The 22,706-nt window shown below is 34.8% G+C and overlaps 2 protein-coding genes across 9 annotated transcripts in view; both read left to right on the top strand.

Moving 5' to 3' along the window:
• The first annotated feature begins 788 nt into the window (after positions 1–788).
• LOC126920848 (fatty-acid amide hydrolase 2-like) lies at positions 789–15,108 on the top strand. 6 transcript variants are annotated; one of them, XM_050731685.1, is made up of 11 exons: positions 789–952; positions 8,934–9,113; positions 9,900–10,119; positions 11,134–11,351; positions 11,816–11,927; positions 12,087–12,244; positions 12,741–12,878; positions 13,068–13,160; positions 13,401–13,565; positions 14,135–14,317; positions 14,431–15,108. In XM_050731685.1, exons 1-11 carry the CDS (start codon positions 950–952, stop codon positions 14,536–14,538), a joined length of 1,578 nt encoding a protein of 525 aa, XP_050587642.1. In that variant the 5' UTR covers positions 789–949; the 3' UTR covers positions 14,539–15,108. The 6 variants fall into 6 exon arrangements, with proteins under 6 accessions (XP_050587642.1, XP_050587643.1, XP_050587646.1 ...); XM_050731686.1 differs by lacking the exon at positions 789–952 and adding an exon at positions 1,158–1,283; XM_050731689.1 differs by lacking the exon at positions 789–952 and adding an exon at positions 3,790–3,893.
• Positions 15,109–15,235: 127 nt separating this feature from the next.
• LOC126920844 (fatty-acid amide hydrolase 2-like) overlaps positions 15,236–22,706 on the top strand; it is an 8,115-nt gene continuing 644 nt past the window's right edge. Inside the window, exons 1-9 of one of the 3 annotated variants that reach the window (XM_050731663.1) lie at positions 15,430–15,572; positions 15,670–15,792; positions 19,510–19,688; positions 20,471–20,696; positions 21,246–21,463; positions 21,664–21,775; positions 21,858–22,162; positions 22,275–22,367; positions 22,481–22,639. In XM_050731663.1, coding sequence (XP_050587620.1) covers positions 15,714–15,792; positions 19,510–19,688; positions 20,471–20,696; positions 21,246–21,463; positions 21,664–21,775; positions 21,858–22,162; positions 22,275–22,367; positions 22,481–22,639 — 1,371 coding nt within the window. In that variant the 5' untranslated portion in view covers positions 15,430–15,572; positions 15,670–15,713. Of the gene's footprint in view, positions 15,573–15,669; positions 15,793–18,086; positions 18,266–19,509; positions 19,689–20,470; positions 20,697–21,245; positions 21,464–21,663; positions 21,776–21,857; positions 22,163–22,274; positions 22,368–22,480; positions 22,640–22,706 lie in introns of those variants that run through there. The other 2 variants (XM_050731662.1, XM_050731664.1) reach the window with 2 other exon arrangements.

The raw sequence follows: 22,706 nt of genomic DNA, 5'->3' as shown, positions 1-22,706 counted from the left end.
AGATAGCTCCCTAATACGTGACTGAATTTGCGAAATCTTGGCGCGCGGTTTTTACGCTCAGATGGCCTAGCGAAACAGAAAGTTTCGCATTTAATGAAACGCTTGGTCGTTCCTTCGAACACTGGAATTACAATCCTCTAGAATTTTCCAGGCGTGTGTCAAGCATAAATATCGAAATATGGAAACCAGAGAACGACGAATGACACGTAAATTATTTCGAGTCGAAGAACGTACGTAACGAAAACATAGCTGTTAATTTATGCTAATTCTCTATTCACATTCATGCTCAAAGTTATAAAGGAAATAAAGAAAACGAAGAATTTCGCCACTTATTATTTTATGGAATATTTTGTTACGTTAAACCATTTGCGAAATTCGATTTGAACATGCCAATGAGCAAAATTACTTAGATATTTCGCGCTTCCTTCTCTCGTCCAACGTTGTCCACGTATTATTTTATCGCTGTTCGTATCTGATAGGTAAATTGTATCACAATGGTAATCAATTTAGTAGTAATATCACGTTCAGCACAGGATTAAGGGCAACCACGTGTCGTTTAAATGGTATGGCAAATTAAAATTAATGGGAAGGCAAAAAGAAACATAAAAATCATATGCGATGATATATATTGATTGATAACATTTAAACGAATTGATACGAAAATGGAAAATGGAACAATTTACCCCAACGTGGTCGCAAATGTCTGGACAGCAGTGGGGCTACGCGAATCTGCAGAGGTCGGACGAGGACGAAGGAAAGCAAGCGATACTTAGGAGGAATTCGGCCGCCCCACTCGTAACAACTAAGAAAACCGTTTCCTTTTTGTACTGGAGTGCCGTGGCAATGTCGAATTAGTCTCGCAACTGCCGTTTATCGTATCCGGTCTCCGTTAAATTCTTGCTGCATCGTGCATCAATGCCACCACGTGAAACGCTTTACTATCTTCAATATGGTAAACAGAGAAATTTTTAATTGGTAAAAAAAGTATAACGGTGTCGTGGAATCAATTAAAGTGAGAACTAAATTAGAGAAACCAATGCCAACAGAATAATGCATAAATAAAATTTCATCATCATTTCTTGAAAAATATTTGTGTTTTTTGGTACTAAGCACATAAATTTAAAAAACCTGTTATGTTTATGAGTTTCATTAATGCTAACGTTAATCGCACGTTTCGAGTTTTAAAAAAGACACAGCGACACGTAGCCGAACCTTTACTCGAGACGAAGCTCCGAAGATAATTACCTCCGTGTGTATAGTGCTTGGAAATAAAACAAGGATTCGTAAGTCTTATACGACAGGGGAAAAATAGAATAAGATCGTCTGTAATTCTTTTGGTTCGTTTTTCATTCTCACAATTTTTCCGTGTGCTTCCACTTTTTGACCTGATTCCGTGACGAAAAACGACAGGTTGTAGAACGACGATGAAGAGAAACAAGTCCGCGTAAATGTGGTTCGAGAAAGCGTTAGGCGAACAGACATTGACACCAGCCCACAATTATATTTATATCGATATAGTTGAGAATAAAGAATTTTTATTGCTAGAAGTGTCGTGGAAGTTGGAAAGAACGTTGGATTTCTAAGAGCTATTTTTGTTGGAAGTGAGTTTCAGGGTCTACGAATACGTGGATCGACTTCCTCAACCTTCGTAGATTTTTGATTGAACACTATTCTCAGGTAAAGGGATTCTAAACTGATCTGTTCTTAAATTGTTCGGGCAATGCAACGTGTAGAGATTCCAAAGTTTTGGTAGCTCAGTGAAGCTCGATGTCACGTCGATCATTGCTCGTGCAATCTCGTGCAACTTATCTCGTGGCTGGTGATTTAAAAAGGCAGATCTCTGTGCTGCATTTGTATTGAATATAATATATTGAATAATCCTGAAATCTTAGAAAAAATTAGCTGGAAAGATATATGTGCTCCATTGGAAAAAGGAAAAGATAAAGGTCACTCTGAAATCTTGAACGTGCATTTAACAGAATCGAAGTTAACAGATCAGTTAGAACAAGAAGACAGAGAATAGGAATTGGATTATGGTAAATAGAGGTCTGAGGCTAACATACGAGCAAAATTGATTTTCGTGATTACGAAACTGGCGAAGCAGCAATTACCGTAATTGAATCTCTGCTGGTAGAACAATGTTTCGAATAACGTATCATGCAACTAAGTTAATACGTGTTCCGTAACGTGTATTCTTCGTAAGAATGTGGCCTTATTCCTTAGTCTAGCTTATTATGTTAATCGAGTCGTTGATAAAGCGGAACATTTTCATTGGTATTAGTTCAGATTCGTATTAATTGCAGATTGAAATTGATGTCATCAATGTCTATTACGCTGTTTCACCTTATACTACTTACAACATAATCGTGTTTTTACGAAACCATAAATCAGAAGAATTATATCAAAAACGAAATTATTGATGCAAAAATGTATCATTTGCACTATCATTGATGTACAGTTGCCTATTAGCGTTTCGTTTGTATAACGTCAACTACAGTGACAATTCTGTGAGTTTTCGCTGAGAATTGAAAATCAGATACGAAACGCGCCGGAAGCGTCGTTCGTCGCGTGATATTGGCGTTCAAACTTCGTTGTTTGCTAAATAACATCGTCTGATCATACACAGAATATTCTCCTGTAAGAATTCTTCGTTACCGTTGCCACAGGAAACGCGCGTCACGTTTCATTCAAATTTAGATTAATCGAATTAGTTAAATTTTCGGTGATACGACTGAAACGAATTGGATACAATTATTCGTTATTTAGCTTTATGGGTATATATAATCCGTAATCGAATGAAATTTAATCGACTATGACAGAATAAGATCTAAGCACGAAATTATTACGAGTTTTTCTATCCAACTATTCTCGATGAAAATTATTGACTTTTTCTTTTTTTTTTTTTAATGTACGAAAACATTTTCTCGCGCGTCAAAAATATTATCACGATATCCGCTAACAATTTTGGACGCAATTGACACAGTTGCGACGATTTACCATGGATCTTCAATTAATCTTGATTGTCGATAATGAAATATTGACTAATAAACTATTAGGTCATCTCATAAGTTCGTGCCGACTTTCGTGTATACATTTCATGTGTCGATTTCTAAACATACGGCGATAAGGGACCAATGCACTTGAGCTTAGCTGATCGAGAACAGGCTAGAGCAGATTTTCGTGGGTATAAGATCGTGATATAGTGAACACAGTGACTTCTAACAGTAAAAAAATCATGAGTGAAATGCGTATCCATTTTCGACATCTCATGTTATATGAATTTCGGAAAGGAAGTTCTGTAACAATTGCCACGAAAAACATATGTGCTGTTTACGGAGAAAATGCGCTTTCATCTCGCGCCTGTAGGAAGTGGTTCCAACGTTTTAGAGCTGGGAATTTCTGTTTAGAAGACGAGGAACGCTCCGGGCGTCCTCCTCAGACAGACGAAGATAAAATTCGGGATCTCGTTGAAAAGTCACGAAGTTTGACAGTTCAAGAGATGTCAAATGTTCTGAAAATACCTAAGACAACGATTCATAGGTGTTTAAACGACCAGGTTTAGTGAATAGGAACAACGTTATCTTCCATCACGACAACGCTAGACCGCGCATATCGTGGCGAAAAGCGTTACAAAAAAATTGTCTGAATTTAATTGGGAAATTTTACCACACCCCCCAGACATTGCCCCATCCGATTACCACCTGTTCAGAGCATTACAACACTTTTTAGTAAGTAAACAATTTGAAAATATTGACGCTCTCAAAAATAGCTTAGAAAATTATTTTAAAGAAAAACAAGAGAACTTTTATCGAGACGGAATAATGGCCTTACCAGAAAAATGGGAAGAAGTTGTACAACGAGAGGGGGATTACAATTTTTCATGAAACTGAAAGGTATGTAAAAAATCTTAGCATATATAACCGCTCGAAAAACGGCACGAACTTATGGGATGACCTAATACATCGTTGAAATAAAGCCATTTGGGAACTGTTGTTGTTCAATTAACAACTCTTATGCAACTACTGATTTTTAATGACGTGCGATGAATTATTTGTGATTTTTAACAAATTTTAATTTCGACGTCTCGTATTCGACAGACGCATTTTGACAATTCTGCATCGCAAGTGAGGCAAAATGAGTTACGACTAGTAAACATCTCGAAAATAAATGAAGACGATTGCATCATGATTCAATATTTATTTAAATTCTCGAATGAAAATATTGACAACAAAAACGACACGATGCTATACGAAAATACACGCCAATGTGGAGAAGATGATTTTTTAAATAAACCTGGCACATTCGTAGATCATTTGCATTTTTAAATGTACGACAGTGATAGATGCAAATGAATCTATAAATACCATGGAATAATCTCCGGAGATTATTTCACGTTTATTCGAAAAAATTTAACACCATTATGGTTTGGCACATAACAAAGTTTTTGAGGAATAAGAATCTTTTTACAAAATTTCTTGCTTCGAGAAACTTCATGCTCTGTTACTTAATCTTATTCGGTGTTACACGGCGCAATAACATAGAAACACTCTAATAAACATGCTAAAGGAAAGAAAGAGACAGCGAACTGACTTATTTCTTAATTCGTTTAATAATTAATATTGCGTTGGCAACTAAGTGATTGCGGGTTTTGTCATTAGGTAATAATGACATGACCCGCAATCACTTAGATGCCACCCCAATAATTACTTCTTCGTTTCGTAAATAGCGAAGTTCCATAAACGATAGAGTACATATCAAAGATTATTTATTATTCAAAGTGACTCAACGTTTATTTGACAATGTAGACGATACTTGAAAACGTACATTATTTTTTTCCACGAAGAATGACGAGAGGATTTAATCTATATAAACAACAGTGTACTCTGTGCAAAAAAAAAAAAAAAATAAATATGCAATTGTATATTACATGGGAAATTCATTAATTTAAATTAAATTTCTCTGGAATTGCAATGGAATCGTGGCAAGGAAAGAGAAGGAATAGAAGAAAGAAAGAAAGAGAAATGATTCGTCTCGATCGTGCACAGTATCCAGTAGATTAGGCCAGTCGGATGAAAAAAAGAAGAAGAATTGAGAAATGGCTTATAGCATGAAGACAAACGAGTGAAGTTGACATTCACTCTCTGTTCTAGACGAAGGAAAACAGGAAATTGATTATAAAAGCAAAAGGACGTATCAATTGAATGGATAAATTAATCATCTGTATAAATTCTAAAAATAAGAATTATCAAGAAGCCGCAGACGAATTTATCAGGGATAATATTTTTCTGCGAATGAAGATAATGAGATATCTAGAAAATTGAAATATCAAAACATACAACAAAGTATACAGAGGCTAGGAATTTGTTTCTTTAATTCCACTTTAATATTAGAATATTTATTTATTATTACTTTCTTAAATATTTAATTGGCTCGGCAAAGAAGTTATACCCGGATAAGTAAAAAATTTAAAAAAGTAAAAAACGAAGATGAAAATTTAATCGTCTCTTCGGTCAAGCGACACGAGCCTTATCATTATTATTTCGACGAATGGGAATAACATTTCCATTCTATTATAATCTTATTAGAGCATCTAAAAGCGATTACAATTTATTTGTTAGATAGAAGATTTATTGATCGATTCAATTTTTGGCAAAGATATCGATCGTCAATGCCTATTAACATAATATTTTGCATAAGATATTATTACTGTAAAATATCGCATATCTGCCCATAAATATGCATTTTTTTTTTTTTTTGTTAATGATCATTAAATTATAAAATACGAAATATTCTCTTAAATACTATACTCTTACTATATTAGTCGTGCTCATTGTTACAAGGTATTAATAACGTTCGCATTGTTAAATCGGTATCTCCTTTTACTATTTAGTAACACCAAAAGATCGCCGTGGGTTTCACAAAACGCCCCACCACGATGATTTTTCGCTTAAATATGCCACTTGTGTACCAGGATCGTTTAGTCCGAAACTATCAACCGTTACTCTACTTACGACTACCTGAATCACGTAACGGTAAAAAAAGAAAGATAACAGGAAACATAGTGAAAATGCAGGTATATACCTTCACTATCGTACATTAAACGTTCGGACATTGCAAATTATCGCTGACATACAAAACGTAGGTACTTCGGATAAAATTCTTCGATCTAATGTTCGCTGTTGATCTCACCTAAGGCGAACATTTACCTATGGTTAGTAGTTATCAATGAAAGCGATGATTGATATCGATTGGTACGAATAGAAGGGCATAAAATTAAACGAAGTAAATGAAACTGAAAAGTGAATGAGAATCGCTTTTACGGAAGTTACACCTACGTAAGTTAAAGTGGCATTAAAAGCGTATCTGTGCGATGTTGAGATGTTAGAACGTTCGGAATACGTATGCGTTCCTCGATCACGTTTTGAAAGTTTGTACAGATTTTATGAAACGTCAACTATTTTTTCGATATAAATATGAAGTTTGATCCACGCTGCTGTGTATCGTGGTGTCTTGTTTCAGTTTCAATTTAGCAGAACGTTTCTTTTTGATTCGAGTTACAAGCGAGGAACATCCTTTGTATAATGTCAAGGATGTAATAAAAATATCAATCTTCTCCGACTGGATTTTACCGAGTGTCGAAATAAACGTTCGATCTAGATTTTATATCGAAATCGAGTGTATATTTTTAATACGTGAGTGTGATCGATAAGAATACAAGTGTTTATTTATTATTATACAGAAGTTTGTTTTACGTGTACTTTTTTATTAGCATTAATGAAAATGCACGAACGTTCATTTACATTTTGTGTTTGTCATTTGTATTGTACATTCAAAATCAACGATTCACTATGTGTTCGATAATGAACGATCTGATTATAGATGACGCGCATTCGTTTCAAACAAAAGAGAAAGAAATGTACGTGGAACAGAAGAATTAGTGAAGCTAAATTTGAAATTGTCAGTTTGAAAATGATATAAAATTTCAGTTTGGAAAACGTGGACATAAGAACACCGTTAAATCAATTTTCAACGAAGGAGATAAAGTACGTCCAGCTTCGTCCGAAACCAGAGGATATCCGGAAAAAATGATCGGGATGAGCTTTCACCGTGGATGTGTTTGACTCGGTAACAACGAAACTAACTATAACAAATCTAATCAGTGAACAATACGAATCAGCAATGACGTAATTTGTCTTCGTGACCACGTATCGTGGAACAATTATTTCTACGCCAACGATCGGATAATTCGAATAGAAAAACAGGAGGATGAAACTTCTATGGCACGGCCTGCCATTGATGTTACCTAAAAATCTGGTACAGTACAATCTTTTAGTGAATAACGGCGACCTACAGCAAGTTTCTACAAACGATTATTCGAAAGAAGAAAAGGATCAGTACGATTTCACAAAAGAGAAAATAAATAAATAAATAAAAAGTGTCTTGTAATTAAAAACCTCTCTAAGATAGAATTGAAACAGAAGCAGAATTAACAATCCTAATAGAAATATTTTCTAAATTTTGATATATCTTTTTATTGCCCCTTTCGTAAAAAAATTATCAGCTTTTTATCGTTTTCCGCCATTCGTTATATTTTTTTTTTAATATATAAGGATTTCTTTTATCAACGTTTGCCTTCGTCGTATAATACGAGCCACAATCGAAAACCAATGGCTCATTAATGGCTAACATAACATCATTAGCAAGTATATATGTGCAAGGTGCATATAGACATTTCCAACGAGTTGGATTTGCAGCCGAGCAAACACGGGACAACAATTAGCGAAGAATGTTCGCTTAAAGGTTCGCTTTCACGTTCGCCGGGGCACGACAATTCCAGAATGCAACGATTTGCATTGATAATCGTAGTTTTCGAAATTCGTTAAAAATCGTCGAATGAATGTTGCCAGTAAAATATATTATGTATGTAAAATTGAAAAGATCTATTAATGTAAAAAATTACCTAAGACTAATCCATTGTTTAATTACCATTAGCCGCATGTTCAACATGAGAATGAATAGTTTTCAATGAGAAATATATTGCACGTAAAATTGAAAAGACTTCGCTGTAAAGAATTATCTAAGCTTAGTCGAACGTTTAGTTAGCATTAAATTAAAATTAAAAATAATCATGCTTAAAAACTTACTTAAATCAAACATTTAAGGATCAAAATCCATTAGACGAGATTACAATCGAATAAAAAATAGATTTAACTATTTTCTTTAATATTTATTAAAGATAATGTCAAGATCATTTACATCACTTATCACAGGAATTTATTATAAATTTGTTATATTTGTTAATATAAATATAATATAATGCAAATTTGTTATATATTCATTCAAGCTATCTTATAAGCTCGCTTCTCATTTACATTAAAAATCTCCTGTATTTTATAGTCGCTAACAGACGAACGTTTACTTAAAACAATGTTTATGTAGTTTAGCAATAGGCTGTTAATGATTATTACCTCGTATGCCGAACTTTCTCTCGATTGTTTGTTTCAAAAGAAACCCTTCGGACGATTCTTAAATTAATTATTAAATTAATTATGCGACAATCATACGATATTTTGATTCTTCATCTTACGAATTGCTTAAAATCTCGAAGTGAAAATCTAGTTTGAAACGCGAAAGCCTCGAAAGAAAAATATCCGTATCTGTTGCAGTTCAATATAACGCGTCATTTTATTTAATTATCGTATCACTAATTTTTATTACCTGCCACACTCGTTTAATGTTTATTTTTACGATGACCTTTAATTGAACTCTCGTTATCAGTTTAATGAACTTCCACTGCGAATGTAGATACGCAAGTTTTAATTAATGTATCTTTTTCTACGTCTCGTCCTGTATTCTCATAAACGGTATTAAATTTTGTAATACGTAATATGCAAATATAGCAATTTAATTTTATGTTTTTTTCTTTCCTGTAGGATATGGTAAACCTGATGATTCAGAAGTTGATAAAGCGCGTTATATTTATGCTAAGCTGTATCGTGACGCCGTTTTTAAAACTGCAATACTTTAAGAAGCGGAAACGAATACCAGCGATCAAGAATCAGTTGTTGTTGATCTCAGCGACAGAAATTGCGCGACAGATTCGCAAGAAAGTGGTGAGGACACGATAACGGGTCAACCGATGAATACAAATCGATTTCTCTTCGATAGCAAATAGTTTTATCTCGATGGTCTAATTATCGACTTAATTTCTAATCTATCTATCTAATTAATTAATCTTTATTAATTTTTAATTTACCGTTTCGTTTTCGTCGATGATAAATTATATCGTTTTCATATTCAAATTTGCAAAACAATTTCTAATTCCATCTTCGGAGAAATTTTTTTTCGCCAAATAAATTCTTTAAATTTCTTTAATAAATTCCAAATAAATCTTCTTCGAGATTAAGCCGGAAGTGGATGAACGAAAGAATAATTACGATCTTACCTCTAACGATTCATAAACGATTAAAAATACCGGTTCTTGCATGGTAACGTGGACTGCAAGATATTCGGCTAGAACGACACTTTCTAGCTGTTTTTCAGGTCGTTGAAGCCGAAAATTATGGTCGTTTCTCACGGAAATAAGGCGTGAATCCGAGGATCGAGTTATTTTCTATCTTTTCCCGCGATCGTACAAAGAGCTATAAACGGTAAAAATAAAACGGAAATTTGGCATCTGCAGCATTGGCATTGGCTGTACCACCACTTGTCTTGCCGCTTATGGCTCTGCACGTTCACGGTCTTTCTGGTTAAGACCAAATATTCGTAACGCCGAATTTTCTGAAACATGTCCAATTTTCGGCTCTAGCGACCTTAAAATGCCCGCGAAAAGACACATTCGCATGAAAAGTTTCGCAGTCCGGATACACTATACTTCATTCAAAGTATTTCTTTCGCAGATCAGCAGCGAAGAAGTGGTAAGAGCCTATGTGGAGAGATGCACAGACGTAAATCCTGTGATAAACGCTATCGTCGACTCGCGTTTCAACGCAGCCATTCAGGAAGCGCAGGAAGTTGACAAGCTCTTAGCGAGCACCACGAAAACCGAGGAGGAGCTTGCTCATGAGACGCCTTTTCTTGGCGTACCCATAACTGTGAAAGAGAGTTTCGCCGTTGAAGGTTCGTCCAATCTTTTTTAACGAGCCAGATTATCCTCTAAACGAAGACAATTGATCAGAAGATTGAATCGGATTAATCAGAATAATTGAATACAGATTTCACGCAGCTTCTTCATCGTCCGCAGCATTTATCGCAAGGGAAACTACGGCTTGTTTTTAAAAATATTACAAATTCAAATATTTTGAAGCTATTTTCAATTACATTGTGTCGTACGCGTAACTTGCCACGTATTTATGCAGTAACATCGGCGGTTCTAGCGTTAAAGAATCAAAAAAAAAAAAAAAAAAGAAGGAAAGTAGAAGGAGAAGAAAATCATTGTTGTAGCTATAGTTCAAAAACTTAACATCGAAGGTAGCAGTTGTCGAAACGAAGAAAAGAAATCCTCGTGCGATGCTTTTCATTTCAGTCACGCACGGCAATGACTTCGCTGCCTTCTCTCCGGTGTTTTCTTCTCCTTTTCCTTGAGCAGTCACGATTAAACAGGACAAACAAACATTTGCATACAACGATACTGATTATAAATGGAAGGTGAACTTATTCGAAGCAACGTCGATGCTCGTTCGTGTTTCGAATGCGAGGTACGAAAGAGCTCGTAACGCGTGTCTCATACGTTCCCTGTATTCTCGTTTCCGGTTTTTGTCTATTCGCATATTGTCTATTCATTTTCTTTTTTTCTTCTTCTTTTTTCTTTACCTTCGTTTAAAACACCGGACTCGCGCAAATGATGTATTTTCAACTTTACATAAAAGAAACCTGTTTAGTCCGTTGATTAAGACGGGGTTTTTCAAGTAAAGTGCAATTAAGGTTTCATAAAAACATCGTCGACCTCGAGTCGACTTTAATCGTTTAACTATTAAGCTCAGCGATTTTAAATTCATCGTGTAGTTACCTCGTCGATAGTTCTTATCGTATGAAAGAAAATATATTTATCGCTTTACGATTTATCCATTTCCTAATATAATTTGCTACAATACATAGAGTAGAATTAAGCTCATCGTATTCATTCTCTGTCAGGAATGTCGTATATGGTCGGCGTGAAGAAAAAGTTTTCACTGAAAGCGACTGAAAACGCACCAGTTGTTAGCTTGGTACGCAAGGCTGGCGCTATTGTCCTTCTCGTCAGCAATACTCCCGAGCTATGTCTGAACTGGGAAACTAACAACAAAGTTACTGGTACTACTAAAAACCCTTATGACACCAGAAAGACACCCGGTGGCTCTTCCGGTGGCGAGGTTTGTATTTATTTAAACTGCATTCGCCTTATCGCAGAATCGCTTCAAGAAACGTGCATGATATTTCTGTATGGAAAACTTCAAGGTCGCTTAGACATCAGATCTAACAGACTTCACATCAGACTTTACATAAAATGCCGTATACGTCTATTGTTTCCTTCAAAAATAAAATCGACTCTTCCTCTGTTTTATCTCTACTTGTAGAAAAAGCAAAGAATAATCGAGTTACAATTATAATACAGTCTCTTTCCTCCTCTCTTTTAGCTTTCTCTTTGTTTCTTGTTCCTTTTTAGGCGGCCTAAGATCACACAGTCTGATTTCTAATTTTTCGTCCCCGTCGTTCTCTCCTTCTCTTCGTTTTTCATTTATTTTCACGCAGCGTAAGATTATAATTCGCCGAATGAAAATTATAACGTGGATCTGCGGTCTCTCCTCCTTTCCTTTCTTTTCTTGCTTCTTTTCAGGCAGCACTAATAAGTTCCGCCGCCTCCATCGCCGGCATCGTGTCGGATATTGCAGGTTCTGCGAGGCTTCCAGCTATGTTCTGCGGTGTTTTTGGTCACAGACCCACGTCCGGTAAATCCTAACACTCAGTAAAATATTCATTAACCAAACTCACGATCGCTCTACAAAATCTTCATCGAATATATGATATATTCTCGTTGATCACATACCGAATCAGAAAGAATGGAAGATAAGAAAATATCATTTTCACCGTATAAATTTGCTTTGCAGGTCTGGTCTCTGCAGAGGGCCATAGGCCATATTCTCATGATGAATCATTTACCATGTGTTATACACCAGGAGCGATGGTCAGATACGCCGAGGATTTGTCTCTTATGATGAGGATAATGTGTCGGTCGGAAGAGACGAGGAAGAAGTTCGAGCAGAAGGTTGCTGACACTTTATATTACGAAATTTCCGCGCTATTAAATTCTCAATTCTCTCGTGCCTTTCCCTAAATAATCAAAGACTGCGGTATCGTTTAATTCTCAATTGGTTTCTTTAAATTATGCATTGGGTCGGGGAACTATCCGAAAATTAATCGCAGGAGATATTTATGGACGTATTGCGCCGCAAGCAATATCACAAAAAGCTTCGTGAGAGATGAAGAATTACAAAAAAACGATCTAAGATTAGACATCGCATAATTTAAATACGGTTTCGTATTATTCGAGCACGTAACGTAAAAACACTTTCGTAATATTTCGTTTATAGCAATCAACTGCTTTCTTTACAGTAGTTTTATTTAACAGTAGTTAACATTTTTATAAAATATCGCACGAGGTACATGAGAATTTCGTTTCTCATTTTTCCACCGTTCGCGTCTCCAGCGAATCTCTAGCGATTATCTTCGCTGAATATTTCGTGGAATTTCTACTGCTGTAGGTATGTTTGAAAGACATAAAATTCTATTATCTGGAGGATTGCTGCGTGATAACGAACTCTATAAACAAGGATGTAAAACAGGCGATGAAGAAGCTAAGGACATACATCGAAACGACGTATGGTTTTAAAGTAGAAAAGGTATTTTAACAGAGAATTCAGAGAAGAACAGACGTTTGAAATCCGACTGATCAATGAATAAATAGACTTCAAATCTGGTGATTTTCGTTGATTTCGAAATGATAAAAATGAGATAATTGACTTTAGTCGGAAACGACGTATACGATCGTTCTTTCTTAAGGGTACATTTACGAAAATCTATAATTTTAGGCACGATTACCTGCCATGGAATTTGCACTTAACATGTCAGCGTTTATGCTGTCGATAAATCTGGATGACATCAATGATGATATCGAATGCGTGGTAAGTTCCATTAACACGTTCAAACCGGTCTCACCCACCACGACCTGTGATTCTATCAGGAGGTGGGGTTACATGATCTTTCTTTCTTTTTACTATTTATTATTTTCTTTCTTTTTACTATTTACTATTTTTTAATTTACAAAAATGTAATATAACGGAAAATGGAACGCGTTAAACACGTTCAACGTCATGCTTCCTTGAAACACTTTCCAATATAATTAGCAACCAATTATCGCGCAGGGATCGAGTAAATGTCTGCTTGAAGAATTGAAATGCCTTTGTGGCATATCGCAGAATACGCTGTCTTCAGTTACATATGCCACCTTGAAATGGATATATCATAAATTACCAGGGAGTTATCAAGTTATATTCGATAAGACGGAGGAGTTAAAGAAACAATTCGAGGTAAGTAAGGATGTACTAACAGGCTTGAATTAATTCCCAAGAAATTTCCTGCATCCTTTACGGCAATCTCTGATTTCGAGATGGAGCGTTGTTTCTGTTTTCAAATAGCCCTTTACGTATATTTCTTAAAATAAAAGTTGGCCATTTTATATCTAAAAACCAACACTTGTTTCTTGGTGTATCTTAGGCGTAGCTGTTAGCGAACATATTAATGCTTCCTATTGAAAGTAACCTAGTGTTGTTATATAAATTAGAATAAGCATTACATTATAGGTAGTCTAAGAGGACAGAGCTGTCGGCGGTGAGAATCGACCGTTGATATTTTTCTATTTAGATGACTGACTGTAATAGCCACGTGCAGTCCTTGTAAGGCTGAAGCAAAAAAGAATGTGCATGGGTGTGTGTGTGTGTGTATATATAGCGAGTGATCGCGCGAAGGCAAGAGAGTGCTAGCCGGCGAGTATGAGCGAATGTCTCTTTTTACCTAGCAATAAAATAATAGTTCAACTTTCCGTAATAGTCATCCTGTCTATCATTCCTACAGTAAATTATAAATGTTTTTATTGCAGGAGCTACTAGGTGATAACGGCGTACTGATATTCCCAACGTTCGTATCATCAGCCTATTACGCGAATGAAAGCTACATGAATATCCCCAATTTTATGTATCTGACAATCGCTAATGTACTAGGAATACCAGCCACACATTGTCCAATGGGGCTCAATAAACAGGGTTTACCTGTTGGCCTTCAAGTAAGTAATTTACTTTGTACCTGTGAAATTCAAGCATCAGAGTAATGACATTTCGTATGCACCTTTTTAAGTTCATTGCGTAATGCGTTTTCATCCTTATTTGCCTCGTACAGATCATGGCAAACACGGGCAACGATCACCTTACGATCGCAGTGGCTAAAGAGATCGACGAAGTTTTCGGTGGTTGGCAGCCGCCACCGATGATCGAGTTGCAACTTTGATTTTCTCTTTGATCAGATGAAAAAGACTTCAATATAAGGATCCATCGAGATGAATCGAGCGTATTCGACGCGATACGATCGGCGAAGAAACTACGGTAACGAACGTGTGCTTCTTCGTTCAAACGACGAACGATCGCGATACCTTAAACGTGAATGAATCTACGATAGAAATTAAGATGTGTAATAAATATAGACTGTTTTTATGACATATGGGGAGTGGCCAGTATGGTTCTACCATGAAATATCTTAGGGATAGGTCGAATTTACAATGGTTGGGAAATATATTATGAATAGATAATGAAATAAAAATTTGACTTTCGATCGTTGAAGAAATTTGTAAGAAAGCGAACGAGCTCTGTCCGAAGCTGATTTAATCAATTAGTTTCTCAATTGTCATGCGCGCCAGTTTAAAATGTTATTAAACGTAAACCGTTCGAAAAGTTCAAGAACAATCAGAAGAATTGGAGTAAAAAGAATTACATTTGTATCTCAGGACTCTATACTTACATCTGCAAAAAGATCTACAGTCCTGTAACTGATAGTTGATCTAAATAAAATTCATAAAAATAATTTATATTTACTTTTGTTACATAAATGTTCCCCTCCTCGCTGCTTTCTTAACTCTGAAGTTGATCGTGCATATTTTGCAAATAATGAATAATTCAGTAAAGAAATTAAATCGTTAAATAAATCAATTTACATAATTTAGTGGATGACGATAAAATTCCACCATTTTCATTTAAGAGCGCATAACGAACAGCAAAAGACGTGTTCAAGAACAGTTGAGATTGTGCTTGAGTGTAACACAGTCACAGCAGTTGTCAGAAGAGCATTAAAGTCGATCGAAGTCGGTCAGTTCACTTCAATCGATTCATTCATTGATGATCGTAAAGTAAAGAACTTTAAGAATGACGCGTTAATAGAGCGTTATTTAATAACAAGGAAAGTGAAAATCTTGTTTTATTCGAATTTGTGTCAAAGTTTGTATATTTTCGATAAATACCGATCTTCATTTGGTAGAAGAAGAAAACAAGGTAAGTTCTGCTAAAACTGACAATTATCTTGCATATTGAGAAATTCTATTAATTGCACAATTAAGAATTTCAAAAATAATCTTATTTCGATGAAAAGCGAAGACCACGGCTATCTTTTTCAATTGAACAACAAATCATTTTATGCACCATCCCATGGATTTTTTAATTCTCTACAAAAATGTATTAAGGTACTTGAGGCGAAAAATGATTACTTTAAAAGGTATTTTAATTTTAATTATTCTTCTTATCCTCCGAACTAATCATTTTTCGATCCCAAGTACTTCGAGTACCTTTTATCGTTCAATTTAAGAAATTAGAGTGACCTTGTGACGAGCGTAAAAATGATTATGTGCATATTGATCATGTATTGCATATTCAAACTGCTATTATATTCTCCTAAAGTTTACCGGGTATTTCACTTATCCGATTGCCCCTTTTAGAAGATAACCTGATGCATCGATGTACAGAACGTTAATTAGTTTAAGATACATCCGTAACCAAGATTTCTTCCACGTTCAAGTACACAGAGTGTTCGGTTATAAGTTAAAAAAATGTAAGGGGTGATTCTTGAAGCTAAGATGAGACGAAGATCAAGGATAAAAAATTGCATCTTGGACTTTGCTTTTTAGTTATAGACAATTAAAAATTAGCCGAAATATCCCTGTGCGCGAGCATACCTTCTTACATGAACGAAAGTGGGTCAGCTTAAATAGCAGCGTGCACAAGAATTGAAATCAGCCGTAAACAAGAAGATTATGACATTTGAAGACATAAAGCATCCTGTGCTACCTTTTGTAAGAAAAACCGTAGATTAAACATTATATCTGCCTATTCGTTCCATAACAGCATACCAAAAACCGCATCATGGAATTTTCGAGTAGAGAGAAATAATGTTTCCTCTGATCTTTTGCTTGCATAAATAATTAACAAATGTCTAGACTGTTTCCAAAAAAAATATGCAATGAAAATAGCAATCTTTTAATAGCAAAAATAGTAAACAAAATTGACGATAAGCACGATACGCTGCACGTCGTTCGCGTTCGAATTAAATACATAAGATTTAAAAAATATGACAAAGAATACAAAAATACAGGAAATTAAAGAGTTTAAAGAACTAAAAATGAAAAGGCCCAAACAAATCGTACAACGGAATAACATAAACCTATACTGAGTCGCTATATAACATAAAGCTAATAAAAAAAAAAAAAAAAGAAGAAATTGCCCTCCATATGATGTTTACTCGTCTATCTGCCAAAAAACTATTTACTTCGAATTATATGCCTCTGAATGGCTGCATATTTGGTCCGACACGTTATTCTTCGTCGCTAATAACAATTACAGTTACAACATAACAAGTGCCTTAAGTTTGTTTTAACTTTGGATACATCGGCTGTTTATAATAATCTGTTAAGAGTAATAAAAAACTGATATGCTATTCACATTTCATTTAACAAAGGTTATCAATATTTAAGAGGAAAGAATGGAATATAGAGAGAAAAATTTCCTAAACGCAACTGTCCATCACGTTATACTGATAAAAATGTAACTAATAATTATCATGAAGCTAATTACGTTGTATATGCATTATTTATTATTTAAACGTATTATTTATTATCGCAATTAAGCGATGAAAACCGTTACAGAGGAGATAAATAAAAGAATTATTAAGCATACCGATAACGAATATTCACGTATTAGTCTAAAGTTCGAACCCCACTGTCTGACCACGTTCAAGAACACTGTTTGCAAATATGTTCATTCAACGGGAATCGACCTGTAAGTTAACACATGAATATTCGTTATCAGTATCCTTAATAATTTATTTCCTTTCTAGAGTAGTTGAGCGATAATTGCTTACGAACCAAAAGCTCCAAGCTCATTATCGGATATCACGTAACGAATACATTGGTACCACGTACAGGAAAAAGGAAGAAACGTGGAAGTCAAAGATTGTGTGCAAGTTGCGCATTCATTGCAACGAGGAAAAATATTTATAAGAAAACCGTTGACGCGACGAGAAAACAGCATACATTTCTGGTGATTTATGTCGTAATAAAAACTGCACTATATTTCAATGTTGCTATGTTTTTTCTTTACGGGCATATATTGCGAAATCTCAGATAAATCGACTGTATGCACAGGGTGTATAAAAAGTAAGTGTAAAAAACACCGATTTGCGATCTCTGGATCGATGGAGATTCGTAATAAAGAGAAGTTCATGTAAAATTGATCTTGACCATGATTTCTAAACATTTTTTATCACGATATATCCCACTCGTCACGAGGAACGGAAGCTTGAAAAGAACTACGAGTCGCAAGCATTTCTTCTAGGAAAAAATGTTAAAGTTTGAATAATTCTTTAACTAATTTTATTCACGACGTATTGATGTAGCGACGTGTCTATCTACGTAGATGCCCCGGGTCCATTATTATATATGTATTCCTCATATCTTCCTTTCTCTCTCCTCTTTTTTCTTCTTCTCTACTTTCTGCCTATTTAAGCAGTCCCAACCTCGCATCTATATTTTTGTCAAGTTCTTGCTCAAGAATACGTAGTGATTTTGTACTTTGTATCGTAAAGACCACGTTCAACCAGATGCTGTAATTGTTTAACGGATATAATCTGTCTGTTTGAATAATAAACAATCTCTTCATCAAGTCTCATAAACGGAGGGACCACACGCGAAGAGCAGGTGCGCATTCTATCCACGGTAATCCAAATTTTTCATTCAAATATTGCCGTACCAATCGGCTATGACGAGACATCGTCGTACCATTGTGCATAAAATCAACGAAGCGAAGACTATGCCATGGTGTATAGTAATCTGTCACGTAAGTCGTTTAGGAAATGGGAGCGTAAAAATTGCAAACGTGTCGCAGTTGTTATCTTTGTAGACAGAAGGATGGGCCAATAATTCCTGTCCATATGTTTACAGTAAATCGTTCTTCTCTATAATTTTTTGATCAAACATTTAGAAGCTCGCGATATTCTATATTTCTTCTTTCTTGTCTCGCCCTGTTCAAGTAATATTATTAATGAAATTTCACGAATCATAAGTGACAAATTATTAGAACCAGTAAATTCTCCGCTATGGTCGAAACAATTTTGGTAACAAAATTAGCAAGTAAATTTATAAATAAAATTTACAGGCTACGAATCGTTCGACTCTCTTACGTAAATCATGAAGTTATAGAAAAATGGTCTATAAAATACATGCTTCCCGCGAAGATGTAAATCGCGTGTCAAATATGTCTGATAAATCGGAATATGTCATTGGTGACTTAAAAAAATAATTATCTGGTTTAAAATATGCAACGCGAAGCGGAAGTACCCAATGTATATGATGCAAAGAGAAATTAATTTAACCTACAATGTATGCTTTATGGTATTATTCATTAAATATTTATTAATTTTTTTAAATGCGAGAGGTCGATAGAGTATGAAAAACTAACAAATGTGTGAGTTAATATGTCACGCGTGAGTCAAATAAGAGGAGAGACTTAAACGTACATGTTTGTTTTTAATGGGCATATGTTCTAATAAAAAATGCGTTTATCTGAACTTGTCAGCCGAAAAACAGCTTATGTAATTAGAATTTATATAAGAGCGTAATAACATTGGGTTGACAACTAAGTGATTTACTAGCTATTTGTCAATAGCTGATATTGACAAATCCGCAGTCACTTAGTTGCCAACCTAATATAATATTCATGTTTATACAAAGGTCGCATAACACGTACAAGCGGGCATGGAATGATCCCTTATGAAAACATACGAACGAAATGTTGAATAAAATTTGTTCATTTAAGATTTAGTTTTCGAAAAAATCGAGTTTAGTACAATCGAATGCTATAAAAAAAAAAAAATCATTCCATTCCTCTAATTATCCTAGTAAGCTTAAAACAGCAGCTGAATAAATAACGTTTCCTATTGCAGGAAAGATGATAGAGCTATTCATCGACCTACTAATAATTTTTATACAAGCGATAGGCAGTATTCACCATCTTCTACTCATGGTTATTCATTGGAGGAGAAAGCCGAGTATACCTGCAATTAAAAATCCACTGTTAAAATTAAGCGCAACCACGCTAGCCAGGAAGATCAGAAACAGAGAAGTAAGGAACTTACTAGAAATGATTTCGTTCTGATTAATTCATACACAATGTCATATTTATTCTAATCATTTCTTCGTTTCTTTTTGCTCTTTGTACTCATTATCGTCGGAATAATAAATTAAATTATCTTCATTGAAATTAAAATCTCCTCTGATATTTCCACTTGAACTTTGCCATATAGTTCATTAAAGTTTCTTATCGTCAGGTAAACGGAACATTTTGCTAAAAGCGCCTAAACGAAGTAATTTAAATTTGCTTTGTTCTCCACCTTTTACTTTGTTTTTTTTTTCTGACAAAAAGAACCCGTGGTTTTCGTTTCACTTTTCCCCGACTTTCAGATAAATCCCACGATTCGAAGAAATAATTTATCCCGATACCATAAATACTTGAATTTTCTCGAATACTCTGGAAAATAAAATTATAAGTGATCTAAGTGATCTAAGATCTAAGTGAAAGAGATAATGATAGAAAGAATTGCCCGTTACACAAAATAGAGTCACATGTAAACTCTTTATACTGTCATAGCGCTGTAAGTATCTTGATATTGTCGAACTCTTTATAGAATCATAGAATTGTAAGTAAAAGAACAAAGTATTAGCGAGAAAGATACGAAACATTTAGAGTTCCCTCTCATAAAATTAATATAAATTTCAATTAATCAATTGAGAAAAAGAAAAGATAAAACGGAATTAATTGCGTGAAATGTTGCGTTTATGAAACGTTTGGCCCTTAATAGTTGAATTACTTCACAACTTTTGTAATTTCTTTTTATTGAAAAACAGCTCAGTAGTCAGATAATAGTGGAAGCATATATCGAGCGTGTTAAAGAAGTGAATCCATTCATAAACGCAGTAATAGAAGATCGATTTGAAGCTGCTCTAGAAGAATCAAAGATGTGTGACGCAAAACTGAAGAGCGGTGACTTAGCCATGACTGCCGAGCAACTGGAAAAGAATAAGCCTCTTTATGGTGTGCCGATGTCCATAAAGGAATCCTGCGCGGTTAAAGGTAACAATGTTTCTTGACCATTTGACGAAGCTTCGCTGATGTTTTATTCCAATGTTCGTTTTACGAGTCGAAGTTCATCGATAGAATTTTAATTAACATAAATTAAGTAACTTTTACGATACACAAATCAAGGTCGAAGTAAATTATTCTCATTGAACATGTAGAAGTCGTCGTTGATACGCGCGATGTCGTAAGATATTAAAAATCCTTATGTTCCTTGAAACGAAAGCAAGATTGGAGCGTAAAAATTCGAAGTTATGAATTCTGAAATGGCTTAAGAAGCCCAGCGAACAAATTTTACAAATATTCTCTTTTCCTATTTTCTTTAATACTCCATCGATCCCTTCGATCTATCTTCGCATTGATACTGTTTGTATGCTAAACACTGTCGGATGACCAAATTCTTGCATAAGAATTTCTGAAACCGTAGACCCTCGCTACTATGAAAGAAATAATAAATTATAATATAACGTTTGTAGTTAATATATTTCTAATATGATGAAAAAGGCGATCGAGCGTAATATCGAAATTTGTTCTCGTTTAAATTAGGAATGAGCTTTACCTGTGGTTGCGTATTCAAGAAAGGCACGAAGGCCACAGAAGACGCATATATAGTTCAAACGTTTAGAAACGCTGGTGCCATTATTTTGTTGGTCTCCAACGTTCCCGAGTATTGTCTATCTCTGGACACTTATAATTTTCTGTTTGGCCGTACAATGAATCCATATGACACGAGAAAAACACCAGGGGGATCGTCAGGGGGCGAGGTAATCGCTAAGATCATCCGAGTTTTTACGTTTACAGTAATTTAATGCTCCTATATGCTGTATATGGCGTAATCAATAAAATCGTGAATTATAAGAAAATATATAAAAGTGTCTATATAATCGCAAAAGAATTCTCACCCTTTATTCAATTGCTAAATATTTTTTTTACTTAATTATTTTTATTATCTGTTTGATTTTAGAGTGCGTTAATTAGCTCAGGAGCATCTGTGCTTGGAATTGGAACGGATTTCGTTGGATCTCTAAGAATACCAAGTTTCTTCACTGGTATTTTTGCTCATAAAACTACTGCAGGTATTGCTTTCAGAATTTATACGTACTTGTTGGGATATATGTATATATATACATATATTTCTACACGATTGTTTCTTTGTAGGTACCATTCCTCTCGATGGACATTTCTTTCTAGCTGACGATCCTATCTTTAAACACATGTTAACAATGGGACCCTTAGCAAGATACGTGGAGGATCTTTACTTGAGCATGAAGGTGTTGGCCGCATCACCCGAATGCAAATTGCTTCCACTTTTCGACGAACCAGTCGATATAAAAAACTTAAAATTTTATTATTTCGATAACGTCAATGGCATTTTCGGTCTTAGATCGACAACATCAGAAATAAAGGAGACAATTCACAAAGCCAAGCAGTATCTAATAACGAAAGGCGCTAGCGTGGAAGAAGTAAAAATCTTATAATAATTTAAATCTAAAAAGAAGCCAAATTTTCGAAATCTAATAAATAAGTAATATAATTAATATAATAAATAATTAAGATTCAAATATTGCATTCCAGTTTCCACAAGAATGGCTCCAAAATATGTGCTACATGATGTTATCCACATTAGGAAGCATGAATATTGATCCTATACTGGAACCAGGCTCAAGTGTAATGATAATTCAAATATCGATAATTAAAACTGTTCTATTGCATGTATATTTCTGGCTTCTATTTTTCAAGCTAATAAATTGTAACTTTCTTTTTTATTTCTGTGACCTAAGGGAGCTGGTATAGAATTCACAAAATCGTTATTAGGATTGTCACGATATACACCAATGCGTACGCTTATGCAAATGCTCCTAGACCGCAAGGGATTATTGTCGTCTTCACGTATAGCATATTATGAAAAGATTAAGGCAGAACTTACTCTAAAACTAAATGTACGATTAATAATTCTTTTAAGTAATAAAGACGTAATTTATATATGCTTGTATCGAGTAGGTCTTC

The sequence above is a fragment of the Bombus affinis genome, chromosome 10, assembly GCF_024516045.1.
Source record: "Bombus affinis isolate iyBomAffi1 chromosome 10, iyBomAffi1.2, whole genome shotgun sequence".
Taxonomy (NCBI): Eukaryota; Metazoa; Arthropoda; class Insecta; order Hymenoptera; family Apidae; genus Bombus; species Bombus affinis.
This window is presented reverse-complemented; position numbering and strand designations above follow the sequence as displayed.